Source organism: Manduca sexta, chromosome 28, assembly GCF_014839805.1.
Source record: "Manduca sexta isolate Smith_Timp_Sample1 chromosome 28, JHU_Msex_v1.0, whole genome shotgun sequence".
NCBI lineage: Eukaryota > Metazoa > Arthropoda > Insecta > Lepidoptera > Sphingidae > Manduca > Manduca sexta.
The window spans coordinates 4,909,873-4,925,357 of NC_051142.1; the positions used below are offsets into that span (position 1 = coordinate 4,909,873).

At 36.2% G+C, this 15,485-nt stretch overlaps 1 protein-coding gene across 5 annotated transcripts in view; it reads right to left on the bottom strand.

Moving 5' to 3' along the window:
- The window catches only part of LOC115451204 (ras GTPase-activating protein raskol), a 168,385-nt gene that overhangs the window by 81,546 nt on the left and 71,354 nt on the right, over positions 1 to 15,485 (bottom strand). For 4 of the 5 annotated variants that reach the window (XM_037444201.1, XM_037444199.1, XM_037444196.1 and 1 more), the window contains one exon: positions 13,263 to 13,449. In XM_037444201.1, the coding sequence (XP_037300098.1) occupies positions 13,263 to 13,449 (187 nt within the window). Of the gene's footprint in view, positions 1 to 6,453; positions 6,761 to 13,262; positions 13,450 to 15,485 lie in introns of those variants that run through there. The other variant, XM_037444205.1, reaches the window with a different exon arrangement.

Here is a 15,485-nt window from a genome sequence, read left to right on the forward strand (position 1 = left end):
TTCCATATCGTATAAGAAATTGCTTTGTAATCATGTGCCAGTTTCCCCATGTCGTTTTCCACAAGAATACACGCGCGTAATACTTCATTCGGAGTTGTGTCTGTCGTCATATTGATGTTATTAATGAATACAGTAATAAAAATTTAAATTCGTAATACAACAAAATCGAAAGAAATAACTACCAGTTAAAGTCATAAGTGTATTTATTTAAGCGTATTTAATAAAGGAGTCTGACTGTTCTGAAACCATACATGTCTTATATTTATCAATACAAATAATTTTTTTGCCAAACACGTTCCTAGCACGTTCAAAGTATAAAACGGTGTAGTAGGCCCACATTTTGTATACAAATCAAGTAATGTAACCGTTTTTATATTTAAATAAATCTATGCGTTTTAGCTACAACGTAGCCGAACCCATAGGACTCGATCCATTAAATACGACGCAGATTAAACTGCGAACTTAAACAACAGACCCTTTAATGCGCAGTTCATTTACCAGTACCTATCTATCGAAATACTTATATATCCCAAAATGGAACTACGCAGCACCAGGCAGACGAGGGGAATGCCTAGGCCACGCTGCAGTTGTACGCATTAATTACATTAAGGGTGCTACAACATCGATAGGCCAAACTAAAGGGGAGAACTGAATTAACTAACTGATTAATGGTGGGCCGAGTGCGTATGTCGATAATAAGGATTACTATGGTAATTTTGTTACTAAATCTGTTGGCTATATTTAAACCGAAGTGAGAATGCGCGCAATGTATTTTGGTCCTGTTCGAAACACTGGTGGTGTTATGGAATATTACTTGAAGTGTATTAAACAATGATGTGAAAAGGAAATGTTTAGTTCGTGAGTGTGAAATAAAGTAAGTTTATGGTATTCCAAAAATCGCCTTACCAAATAGCCGATACGACCATAATTCATCTTAACAATATGCATTAATTTATTTAAATATTATGTTGTAAATATTTTGGTCGTTTATAAATTTTGATAGATTGAGTCTCACATTAAAATTTAGACTAATTCGTATCCCAGTTTAGTATCCAGTTAGAGTTTTAATCGGAAAAAGACATTGGCACGGAGGTAATGCCAAACAATAGCTAATCCACACTGAACTTCATGTAACGCAAAGGAGCATTCAATACGCTCGGATAGTATCGAACGAAGCCGTTTCTTATCCGCCAGACATCTAAATTAAGACAATAAACTTGTGCTTACGATAGTGAATCGTGTGCCAGCTTTGCTCCTCTCCCACTTATTGTATCAAGAGTTGCGTGCAAATATCCCAGAAATGCTTACACTAATAAAACTGTATGCTATAACAGTAAAAGTAAATACAAATGCTGACATGTTTATGGGTTTCTATTTACTTAATCTTATACGCGGATGGGCTAAAGGATCGTCTATATTCATTGAATTTTATTTATTATCATGTCCGATTCGTAAATCATAAGGATAAATCAGTTGAATGAGCTACTTCAGAAATTATTTACTGAAGCATGTCGTTGGTAGGGAAACCCCTCGAGTAAATGATATACATTGAAATCATATTCATACATAATGATATATTTTTTATCCCATTTATAGATTACTTTTATATACTGCACAATATGTACAACTTCTGACTCTATTCGACTTTTTATTTTACACAAATATAATCATATTCCAAAGGAAGGTAACAGACGAACAGTCATGTTGCAACTGAGTTATGGCCTGGGACACCGATTAATTCTATCCTAACCGAATTTCGGCCACGGCTGCCAATCTCAACGGAGATCAACCAAATAAGCAGGAGATATTATGGTGTACAAGATACTGGTGTACTCTCTGTTCCTTCACTCTCATAGTCCGGTGAGACGGCAATCCGACATGAACGGAGAGAGATCAGAACCTCGGACACCAATATACTTGCTACACGTTTATGCAATCTATATAATGGAAAGAAAATCATGCAATTTCCATAATGTCAACGTGCATAATTATAAATCAGGCTTGGGTAACTTTCTCTGGAAGGTACGAATTTCTCCACCCGCGAGAAACTAATACGGTCCGACAAGTGTTGGTGTTCTTATACAATATTGAAATTAGTAGAGAGGCGACTGTTACGCAATAGGCGTATTTAATTTGCTTTTTGTTCAAGAAAGTGGCGGTTTGCGCTTCAAAGATTTAATCTGCCAATTATATATATTTAACTTTAACTGATGTGCGCAATTAAAATGCGAAACTGACAAAGTATTTTTTATAAACAATTTCACATGCATTGATGGTTAAATAAACGTATAACCCGGCCTTTTTTGTCACTTCTTTCTCACTCCAAAGATCATAATGTTTGTAACCCCTCCCTCCCCCCTTTCTGTACTTTTTAATGGCAATTTTTTCGATATTTTCGAAATTTCCTTTCGCGTGTCCCCACAAAGTTAGCCCTACGTATTAATATACATACATTATATTTCAAGCAAACAAAAAACTTTCAATGTGCTCTTGCTTTATTCTATGCAATTTAAATCTACAATAAAATCTTTTATGTTATATTCTTGTTTGCCTATTGCGATTTCGTTATACAAGTGACTTGAATCTAAATTTCTACGTACAAACCTGAGATTAAAGACTAAAGTTATTGTTCTGAGGTATAAACAACCTAATCTGTCAAACTCAATCACTCATTTAGCATTTATCTATGCATACGAACAGTACAGAAAGCGGTCTCACGTATAAATAATTTCCCCTTGCGTGATCACATCTCCGATTGCCCGCGCAGATGTTTCCAATAGAAACCGATATGGAATCAGCACCGATATGTACGAATTAAGTACTGTTGGAACGAATTCACAAACAGTTCATTGCATCACACCACGTCAGGAAGTGTGGTCGATCAAAAAACAGCAAACGAGAGAATCCGATCGACTTTGACACGAAACACAACAGTCGCACGATACATTTTATGCAATAACAACGTCGCATCAACACAATATCGCACGTTACTATGAAATCAATAATTATTCCGTAACGTTCTGTCGGCGAAGAGGTGCAGAATCCATTGTTCAGTAGAATTAGATTGGAATCAGATCAATTAGTGCCATCGGCAATTACAAGAATATTTCTGTGTACTCGCGTGATTAGGTAATTACACTATAATGGCTGAATAATTAACATTTCACACGGTACGGTAGCGTACGAATGGAACGTAACATGTTTATTTACTAGTTGTAAATACATCAGATAGTTTCGTTATTATTGTTGTAAAGGCTAGTATAGATGACGGGAAACTAAAACACTTTGATAACTTAATACTTTTCTATTGAAACTACTCTCTGTGTTCAGAAAGAAGCTAGTTCCAACGCGCGTTTTATCAAAACTAACGCATTCTATGGAGAACACGGCGCTTAACACGCGTTGATCGCCTGTCGTCTGAATGGGCCCTAATGTCCAATATCCATAACGAGGAGCGCTGCATAATGACCGTCATCAAGATAATAGACTAATGCAGATATAATTCTACAATGATTTTTTAACCGTATAAATGTAACGTGTCATTGTCGATGGCTGAAAATTGTGAAACCTATGATGGGAAGTTTCACATGCAATTAAAGACACCGAGAATACGAAAGTTAAATAGGTAACTATTTTTATAAAAAAAACTAGTGTACAAATTACTCTACATCTATTTTTTTTTCTATTACACGAATGGCCCAAGACGACAATAGTGATGCCACCGTCATAAAGAAACATTTATAATATTTAGTTAAGATTAACGTATCAAAAAAAAATACAGTCGAATTGAGAACCTCCTGCTTTTTTTTAAGTCGATTAGAAGGTCAAGACTTACGCATTTTTTAAAAGATTAAACTTTACAAAAGCCGTTAATTCCGAAAAAGAACTTCGAAGCAAAGTCTCGATCAAAAACTAGTATTCAATAAGTACAAAGATATCGAGCAATAAGAACATCTTGCGCGAGGACTCCTACACGCCACATGCTGTCGCCTCGACAAACGGATGTCCAAGATTAATGACTATTTATTTAAGGTTGTATATAAAGGAAATCAAACACTAGTTATTTAAATTGTATTCATGTCAACAGCACTACAATTGAAATGTTAGTCATCTCATTAAATCGCATTGCAAATAAAAATCGTTAAACATGATACAAATTGTGTATACTAAACAGTTCTAAGGACATGGAATTACTGTTCATATATATATCAACCTAACAAATTCGACGTATAGCTCAAAGTACGCAACGAACTGAGAAAAAAATATTTTTTCTACTTTATTGTATACAATTCCGCCTACATAGATTATATTTCAATTGCATCATTCTTCATTAAATTGTATAACACCGACAATATTCAAAAGCCTTCTTCTATAAACAAATAGTAGGAAATGTTATATTCTTATTATTAGTTTTGAAACAATTAGCAATAACATCATTTACGTATTCAACACGGTTAATGCTTATATGCATCTTTGTTAATATTTCATTAAATATTTTTTTGCTTAATAAAGTAAAATAGGAACAGTTTATTTACATGTTTATCTTTCAACAAATCATCAACCTTGGTATGAATCGGATGTGTTTATATACTTAGTCTGGCCATAAATACTGTTACACTTAATTATAAAAAAATATTACATTTGAATTTCGAATCTGTCATTTTTATACGATTGTTCATTGTGTTTTCTCATTTTGGCGCCAATACATTGTAAAATATTTTGCGATATTAAAATGGTGTGGGGTGATAAAGAGAACCGAATCGCTGTGATAGCATTACACAAAGTAGGTATGGAGCCAAATGCAATTTTTAAAACTCTCCATACACTTGGTATTAGTAAAATGTTTGTGTACCGGGCTATTAATAGGTACAATGAGACCTCCTCTGTTTGTGACAGAAAAGATCTGGCCGTCCACGTAGTGTTCGTACGAAAAAGGTGGTCAAAGCAGTAAGGGAAAGAATTCGAAGAAATCCTGTCCGAAAGCAAAAGATTTTATCTCGGGAAATGAAGATAGCACCTAGAACCATGTCGCGTATTTTAAAAGATGACTTAGGACTTGCAGCCTATAAGAGACGCACTGGCCATTTCTTAACTGATAATTTAAAGAAGAATAGGGTGGTAAAATCGAAACAACTACTGAAGCGGTACGCAAAGGGAGGTCACAGAAAAATTTTGTTTACGGATGAGAAAATTTTTACAATTGAGCAACATTTTAACAAACAAAATGACCGTATTTATGCTCAAAGCTCTAAGGAAGCTTCCCAATTAGTCGACAGAGTGCAACGTGGACATTATCCGACTTCAGTGATGGTTTGGTGGGGTGTTAGCTATGAAGGAGTGACTGAGCCATATTTTTGTGAAAAAGGTATCAAAACATCGGCACAAGTGTATCAAGATACCATTCTTGAGAAGGTAGTTAAGCCCCTTAACATCACCATGTTCAATAACCAAGTATGGTCCTTCCAGCAAGACTCGGCGCCGGGTCATAAAGCTCGGTCCACGCAGTCTTGGTTGGAATCGAACGTTTCGGACTTCATCAGAGCTGAAGACTGGCCGTCGTCTAGTCCCGATCTTAATCCGCTGGATTATGATTTGTGGTCAGTTTTAGAGAGTACAGCTTGCTCTAAACGCCATGATAATTTGGAGTCCCTAAAACAATCTATACGATTGGCAGTGAAGAATTTTCCCATGGAAAGAGTGCGTGCTTCTATTGATAACTGGCCTCATCGTTTAAAGGACTGTATTGCAGCCAATGGAGACCACTTCGAATAAGCTTTTTATATTTTTAATTGTTTTATATTTATGTATTAAACTGACACACTGTAAAAGTAATAAATGTTATTTGCAGTTAACAATTTTCTTTTTTCTTTATTACAATATTTATGGCAAGACTAGGTAGAGCATAATGTGCTGATATATAGACCTTATCATCCACACGATAAAGATGAAAATAGAAAACCTATCTTTTCCGGACAAGACAGTATGTTCAGAAATAACGCTGTTTTCCTTAAATTGAGAGCTTTTATGAATTAATTCTCATACAAAATAAATTCGTTAAGTAATGAGACGTGTTAACTGCCTTGAAAAGTAATTATTTTTAATTAAACCCAGTGATTCACTGTCTAAAGCTGTGATACACCACGGAGGACCGAGGGCCCCTTTTGCATGCATTTGCGTTGCCAAATTTCAAAGGGGGTGGGAGTGTGCATAATGTACTGACATATGCATTTGAATAATCAATAATATTTTTTTGTAAATACAAAATGTCGCTACTATCAATAGAATTCATTCACAATGACACGAGAAAATACAATCGGTATAAAAGTAACAATGATTTGTTTGTTTACTTTTCATTATCAAATGCATTCCATTCATGAGAATGTATAAATAGTAGCATTGTTATAATGATTTATTTATTTTGTAATTATAAAATTTAAACCACCCGTTGTTTACCAAATAAAAATCCAACAAAAATCCTATGGTTTTTTACAAACAGCTGATGGAATTCCAAACACAACACCACACGTGAACATGAAGCTCGTACACACGCACTGCACTAAATACTTTCTCACAAAAGTATAGGGTACGTAGGGTCCTATTAAGGAGCGGTCAAATCGCGGCCATTCATAATAAATATTGAGAGCGCGTTGCCGAATGCCGATTGTCGGGAGTGTGTCGAGTCGGAAGCAGCGCGGAACACACTGGCGCGCCTCGCCGCCTCGCGCGTGAGCGACTCGCGGACGGCGGACGCGCGCCCGCTCCGCGTCTGCCGACTGCCACTGCCATTGAGTCAGAGAAAAGTAGGGGCGGCACTGCATTTAATGAACGCGTGTAATTTTCCGCTTCTTGACAATTAAAATGTGGCGGTGTATTTATAAAAAAAAATAATGAGACTGATGGCAGGCTCGCGTTCCTCTCGGTGCAAATGGAACTAATTTTCACTTTATAAAATTACGCACTTTTGAAATTGCGTTAATGATGTGTCGATGTTACGCTATAGTTTTATATGCATATACATTTATATATTTCTCATTACGTCACTAAAGGGTGCAGATTTATGCCAGGATTATTCACCGGCTACTTACGAAACACGACTCATAAAATGAGTCACAACAACAGGTTTTTCACATTTTGCACAGCGGTCTCTGTGAAGGCGAATTAAAAAGCCGGCAGCTTGAGATACGATCTCGAGAAATCCCTCGGTAGCCTTTTCCAACTATCAAACGAATATACTATAAACCGCATAGTGCGGATGATGGAATAAAAAACATCTAAAGAAACTAAAAATTTATTATATTACTCCAAGTCCGTACAACCGTCCGACAAAAATCTAGGGAAGTTATATTCACCAATCAAAAAAACCTATAACCATCGATATCCTATAACCCGATAACAGCATAATTCAAGTAATCGCGATTCATCCGCGACGTCCGCTCTTACTAAAACATAAAATACAATACAAATATCTCCGCGCGGCAACCCTGCGCGAGACAATAGGCAATACAGGGATATACTCGTGTATTATCAACGCGCCTGACGCAGTACAGCATACTGCAGCGTCTGATAGCAAAGCGAGTGGTGATGCTATGGAATATTGAAAATATTGTGATGATTCACTCGGGCCGGCGACTGTCGGGGCGTCGCGTCGGCACTCTGTACTGCGACCGCTTCCTATTTTGGCTCAGTTGCATTTGCATAATGCCCTTTCGCTTATTTATGCTTCGGTGACCGTAAACACTTTGATATGGTGTTGCAATAAAAGCACTGTTAATTTATGTGTTGTCCATATGCAGTATATTTTGAAAATGAATACAATCTAAAAGAATAAAATATATTCGTTTCAATAATTCTCTTAATAGGGAGTTATTTTCGCATAAATTTCCAACTGTACATGTTATATCCAAAAATAAATAAGTATTCCGCCCGCTACTTCCGCGGCATTGAAGCTGTAAAATCCCACGTACAAATCGCTGAGAAATGATAATTTATCCATCACATGGACCTACGAATGTAACTAACGCGCATAGACATGCACCTCCTACGAAATTGTTTACAACTTAATACAAATAGTGTTATTCATAACCGTTCAATAGCACCGTTTTAACTATAATATTGCGCTTCTTAATTCTCTTAGCATTAAATCTATAGCATAAGTAAATAAAACGTCATAATATGTCCAGATTTACCTTGAAATAAATCATCACATTCAAAAAGAAGAAGGAACTAGCACCTCATAACCTACATCCACCCAAATTATGGATGCACGGTACACGGTCATACCTTTATTGTACAGATTCATTGCATCAGCTCAATACCGCTCGTCTGGCACGGACCACGAACCGCACCGAAAACTACTGCGCCTTATAAGGCAACAACACCGTGCGTTTTACTTTTGATTGACACTAGAAATTCTGTGGTGACATCTGCGTGGATAAAACGTTTATTTGGACATCAAATAAAACAAGTTACATTGACTAAATTTGGTAACATGAAGCCTAAAATTAATTCACCTCGACGATCACTCATAATATTGAAATTCAATGAAATCATTCAAAGCATTTATTTATAGGTTCATACGCAATGCAAATCACCATATTTCAGCAAATTCCAAACAAATGGTTATAATTATTCGTTCCGTATCAAAAAAATACAAACCAATTACATTCAAATTGTGTTAAAATGTATTGAGACTCGTGAAAGAGATTTTCGGGTGGAAGATCAGTCTGCAGCGAACCGCGAAGGGCACGGTACAACCATTTTATGTAAAACTACGAATCAGTATGTATAACACAGCGAATTGACCAAGGCCTTAAAACCATCCGAACAAAATTAGTGAGAAAATCTATAAAACTAATCAGCCTTATCATTGCCTGACCAATCAACACGTGTTAAGGCAGCATTACTGTTTTGAACAAAACCATTAACTAATTATTGCTTTTGTTTCCTTATAAATGACAATTTTCCTGTACAATATGCGTTATTATTACAACATAAATAATATGAATTTCCGTGAATGTGGAATTCTATGGGATTTCCCATTTACAAAAACTATACATCTCACACCTTGGGTGGTGATATGTTGTTACATTCGACTGCAAAACGAATGAATAATCAATTGGATAGATAGCTTTATGCAGACAAACAATATGCATTGAATATGACATTAGTTAATATTCAGGTTGGGCGTCACAGTTCGCAGGAATAGTCAATGTGTAAGCCGAAGGCCTCATAGCTTCCCTATTAGTCCTTGTGAATCATGACCACGAAGTAACAACTTGACTAAATCAAAGCCGACGACCTCCTGTACAAGGAACGTCACTTTGTTATATTCGTGTTCTTAGAAATTTCCGACAAAAGAATATGGCACATTAGAAATAATATATGCAAACACAAATTAGAGGAAGGAAGAATAAATTTTAGTGGCGACATTATTATGCATTAACATTATGATTTTTAAATAACAGTAATACTTGGCTCTCATTCTCCAACTTCTTTGATAAACATTGTTTTAAAATAACTAAAGGTTTTAACAATAATACTAGACGGATAAACTGTCTAGAAAGACTAAGACCCAGAGTGGTCGGAATAATTGAACGGTAAACAAGATGTCAAAGGGATTCACGTCGAGGAACGGAAAGAGAAAAGCAATAATAGATTAGTCTGCGGAGGCAAAATCGATCATGGTGAGACCCGTCCGTGTCGGCAACACCTTCCACCGAACAAAGAAAACTCCGACGTATTTATAGAAATAACTGAGGACATCCGATGTCATACGAAAACATGCAAGTTTTGACACGAACTATAATAAAAATCAAATTTATAATGACAATACTACACATCGCGTTCTGTTCACAAACTTAGATGAAATGTTTATGGAAAGCAAAGGAACTGTGACGCTTTTAAATGGAGTATCGAAGAATTAACATGACACCGGCGGCCACGAGACAAAAAATACACTTTCTAGGCACAAAATTAGAATTTCATGGCGAGTCGCGACCCGGTGTCGGCCGCTATTTCAGAAACGTCAAACTCTGTATTTTTTTTCGGACAGAGTTCGTGTTGCCGAAAGACAGGTTAACCAGATAATATTTTTTTAAACTCTTTCTTCACACCACATTAGAATATCATAAATATAGAAAACTGTAGCAGAGAAGAACGGTTTAAAGAAGTATTGAACTTAAAACAATTTATAACAAGCGGTCACATAATATTTATATTATATGTATATGAATAACTTAAAATAATGTCTTTATTGCACTAAAATAAGCATTAAATTAGTAATACCGAAGTCAAATTACTACCACGGTTCATAGAAATAATAAAAGACACAACAAAATGAATAAAGACATACAGTCTACGGTTTGAGCTCAATAATTATGTAGATTCATGATTCATAAAACGCACACCGATTATAATAAATATGGCTGGTACACGAGCACTTACTTTCAATATAGGACAAAACTTCTAGCGTTTTACCAACGTCACCAGTATGGTACATGTTCCTATCACATTTTAACCGCATAGTACAACATATAATAACATTTACGTCTTTGTTATTAACAATAGTTTTATTTTGTCACTCATTACAGTTTCATAAAACGTCACGATATAATTTAAATAAAACCATGTCTTTTGTTTTAGACTATATTAAATAATATAAAAAATAAACATAGCTGAATGATAATACTGTGAGTGAACCCGCTAAGCGAATTAAGATTCGTTCCCGACGTGCACTATAGTGTTAAACGATCGCACGAGACTAGTAGACTGCAGCAAAGTCGTGTAATTTCTCTCGCTTAGATCCCGAGCTTTGCCTATCAAGTTTAAAGAGATTGATCGTCACAGTGTCACGCGGCGGACACGACTCGAGGGAGCAATGTCAATTAAAAACTGCCCGGCCCTAATTGTGCCCATTTTAGCTCGATTGCGCCAGACAGGGGCGAAGGGACAGCGCCCTTTCGTGTGTCGAATTGCGATACTGCTGCATCGCCTTGATTACAAATAATAATTAATGTTTCAAGGGAAACATGGTCATTTTTGCACCGGCGAAAAAGTTAAAAATGTCGCGTTTAAACGGTAATTTATATGCACTTGCAGTTTATTGCCCTCATTGAAATTATATGAAAGTGATTTAATTATACACGTATAATCAATGATTGCAAATACTTTGACTATAATATTGTTATTATCCTTTCAAAGTGTTACACTGCAACTAAAGGTCGTAGATACGTATTCAGTACATGTTATATTTCGAAATAATGTACATACATGTAGCCCCTACTTTAATAGCTTTACGCATGAATGTCGCTTACACGCGTCATGGCCATCCTATCCTTGAAAATGTAATTGCCTTCGTTGCAATTGTAGTACACAAAAATATAGATACACTGTAGCCCGTTACTTCGTTTTCCAATTTAAACTAATTTCGAGCACACACACCTTTTATCCTCGAAAAAGTATGCAGAGGGGCAATAAATGCACCCATTTTTCGCCGTGCGTATTCCTTCCTATGACAGGAAAACTTCCTCCTACAGGAGGCGAGCCTATCACCATATCGGGCAAAAATGTAGAAAAACCATATATCACTTCGCCTGACCCGGAGATCGAACCCCAGAACCTCAGCACTGCAGTTGTAACATAAAACAACCACGCCACCGATGCAGTAGATTTCTAATTGTGAGGTCATCATAGGAATATTCATCAAGTAATATAGTTCCTAGTAAGTTTGAGCGATTGGGAAACTCCTTAGATACGAATGACATTGCACATACTACATAAAAAGCTCGGTAGACCTTCAGTTAAGGACGGTCTTTAAAAAATGTTCTGTGTCGGCATACTTTCCCAAAAAAAGGACTATCAAACGTTCCAAAAACATAAATCTTTATAAAAACGAGTGACAAATATGCAGGAGCTTGAAGCTTTAACTGTAATCGATTCGTGCTGGGTGGGTGCGCGGGCGCGTCACGGACGGAGCGCACGCCCTGCAGCGTCCGGCACGACCAGCAAGACGGCCTGCACGCCGGTTCCATTCTTGGTCCGGATAATGATACGTCACACTGTGTCAATCAATTAAAACACAAGTTACGATTGGTATTGTTTTTGGAATGCAACGAAGGTTTATTATTCTTCCTAAATCGATACTAAGATTGGTTTTTGTAATCACAACCGTCCATTAATACTAAATTTCTGAGGGATGTGATGGCCTCGGTGGTAAGTTTATATTACCGTACGACTGCAATGCTGAGGTCTCGGGTACAATCCTCGGGTCGGGCAACGTGTTAGGTTTTTCTAGTCAGTGTCAGCCCGGATTCTGGAATTTGACCCGATATGACGATAGACTCGCCCCTACATCATGGAACAGATTACGCACGAACAAATGTGGATGCACTAGTTGCGCTTCTGCCTACCCCTTCGGGGATAAAGATGGGTGTGCTGAAAAATTTTTAATTGAAGAAACTTAGTCAAGTCTCCGATGATCTTAGTGATCGTAATATAATTACAAGCGAATATGTTACTTTACGTCGCGTTTCTGTGAGACAGTGGTGCCATCTCTGTCTGTCGGACCCCTAAACGTAAGTAGCGAAATTGTTATACTTTGACACTAATTTTAAAAAGTTAAGGGATTTTTATAAGTTTTTATTTAATTATTTTTGGAATAAACGATTTCTAAAATGATATTACTGAACATACATCAACTCACACTCAATAGTAGCGTGTCAAATACGCCGCCTAAAGCAAAGCTCTATATAAAATAAAAAATGGTAGTAAGTTTAATCATAGAAGTCCTTGTACTCCAAAAAGAGCTTAAAAGTTTTCAAGATTTTATGATTATATGATTTTATGATTCAACGCCATCTATCATTCTCTACGAACACTTTCAACTTCTACATCGCCATCTAGCGTCAAGTAGTCGACGCCATATTACTTGTACCATAACACGCATAGTGTAACCTCTTAACGATAGATGGCGCTGTAACCATTAAAACAAAAAAACAAGTTAGTTAATGATTTTTTCGCTTAATATATATAAATAAATAAATCTACCTTCACTGATACTTCTGAACTATAATCCGTCGTCACATTCATAAAAAAAAAACAATTTCCCGCCTAAGTTATATAATTTATTAACGACATCCTTAAATACTGAGTTTTTACAAATCTTTTCTCCGTTTAAATATATTATTCTAATTATGCGAAATGTATCCAAAAAAAAGAAAAAATGAATACCTACAATGTAAAAAGAACTTACAAAGATAACTCACCTTGTACTTGAACAGCTCTCAAGGAAACCGCGTCCTCTTCAACTTCATCTTCTATTTCCTCCTCGGTGATGGACGGTGGCGCCGCCCAACACCGCAGCCTCACGCCGGTGTTGGTCACCTGCGCGCCGCTGTCGAGCCGCACTCGCGGCAAACTGCGCGATGTGTACTCCCCGTTATTGTTATTAACCTGACGAAATCACATTTTATTAGTTGTTAGAACAATATAGCCGAGTTGAGATGTAAAACGGAACCCTGCACAGATATACTTGGAACACTAACAAGAAATATTGCGATTACTTTTAATTATTTTCCTAAAAAAAATTACCATACGTTACACATATTTTTCAAATTAGATGATCATAACACATATCAGTTTAACAAAGAATCGTTTTGTTGTGAACAGAAGTAGTTTTATAGCTCAGTCAAATTGTGGATACTCATACCAGGTGTTCAGATAAGAACATAATACGAAATAAAAATATTACATAGTTGTATACCATAAAAGTACCTCGCAGATAGGTCGCGTAATCCATGAATTGTGCTGGATCATCCCGAAATTCCTGCTAACCTTCTGAATATATCTACCTCTATCTTTTCCCTTTGGAAACCCGCAGCAATCGTTTATACTCTCTAAAAAACTTTGCACCCTTGGTCATAGATATGGCAGAGTATAAATAGATATAAATTAAACACATACATAATATTTACGTACATTACTATTTTTGAAAATACAATTATCTCAGACCATGACTAAGCTAATACTTATCAAACAAAAAGTACATGTAGCAGTTGATAGTTACCAAGCACAAGTACCAAGTCACAACATCGTGGTTTACGTTCACAGTCAGTTAGTTAATCCGAATCATAAACAACAATCAGACGGCGCTGATTTCCACAGTTACTGGCCCGCATACGAACGGCACTCCAAGCCAACCAGCTGTTGATACCGTGACTCATCAGGACAACTGCATGGGTACAAATGTTTGTTATGTTAGATAAGCGAAAGGACGGTGATTACTCAAGGTGCGGTCAGCCTGATAGGTAATGATGGGAAAATGTTAAGTAAATTTTTACGCGCCGCTATCCTAGCTGATGACATCGGGCGTTTTCGGAAATATTCGGCTGCGCGCGCAGGCTGGCAGAAGAGAAGCTACGTCACGCCGCGACTATTCTATTATTCTCTCTGGTCGCACGTAGTTAAAAATTGTTAAAAGTTGTATTTAGTATTTATTGCGAATAAAATGTTTAATACTGTAAAAAGAGCGTTTCACAAAATGTTTCTACAGTATATTGATAAAATTAATCAACATTAATATGTTGCAAATTACAGCAGTGTGGCCTGTTTCATCTAGTCGTGCATTTATTTTCCAAATGCCAAGGCTGTTGTGCTTTTTATCATGGCTCTTGGTTCTCATAGGTTCATAATATATAAGTCGATTTAATTTTATGTGCATACATATTATGAGTCAGTCAGTGTCAATTAGAAAATAATAATGTAGTTACGAATACACACAAAATCATGATATATTCTAGATAGGGCTGGGAAATAAGCAAATAGTGTCTACACCATGATTTTATCGGAGACTGTTGTCATATGGTATGCAAAACGTACGATACAATTCTGTTTATGGACAAAAATGTTCATATCTGGAGTTGGGGCTCTAACCAAACCTGTTCAACTAAATAGTCTAATTAGTATTCTGCTACGAAACAAATGAGGCCGGCCATATAGAAAATCGAACAATAATACTTTTCTGTATAATTAGCATAATTGCATCACAATAGTTTACAACTTATATCAATGAATCGTTTCGAAATATAAATGAATAAAAAAAAAAAAAGATAAAAATTATATAACAAATAAAACATATCGCAGTCACCTTCAGATACATCTCGTATTATTTTTATTTGGAATTCTATATTTATTGCTTGTTACAATACATAAAGCCGTGTTATAATATAAAATTGCGTTTTACTCTGGGAATGTTATGAACTTATTAATATTAAAAGTATACATTTTACACACCACTCGCAATAACTATACACAACGAGCCAATAATAACCAAACGTTGGTAACCCTATTACGTAACAAAAAGGTCACAAGCACAAAAATAAGCAAACCACATAATTACACAGCGAAAGTAGCTTCAAGCTAAATGATTAAAACTATCCCCAACCATTGTAGTCGCACGACCTACATTAATTCTGCAGTATAAAAAATAA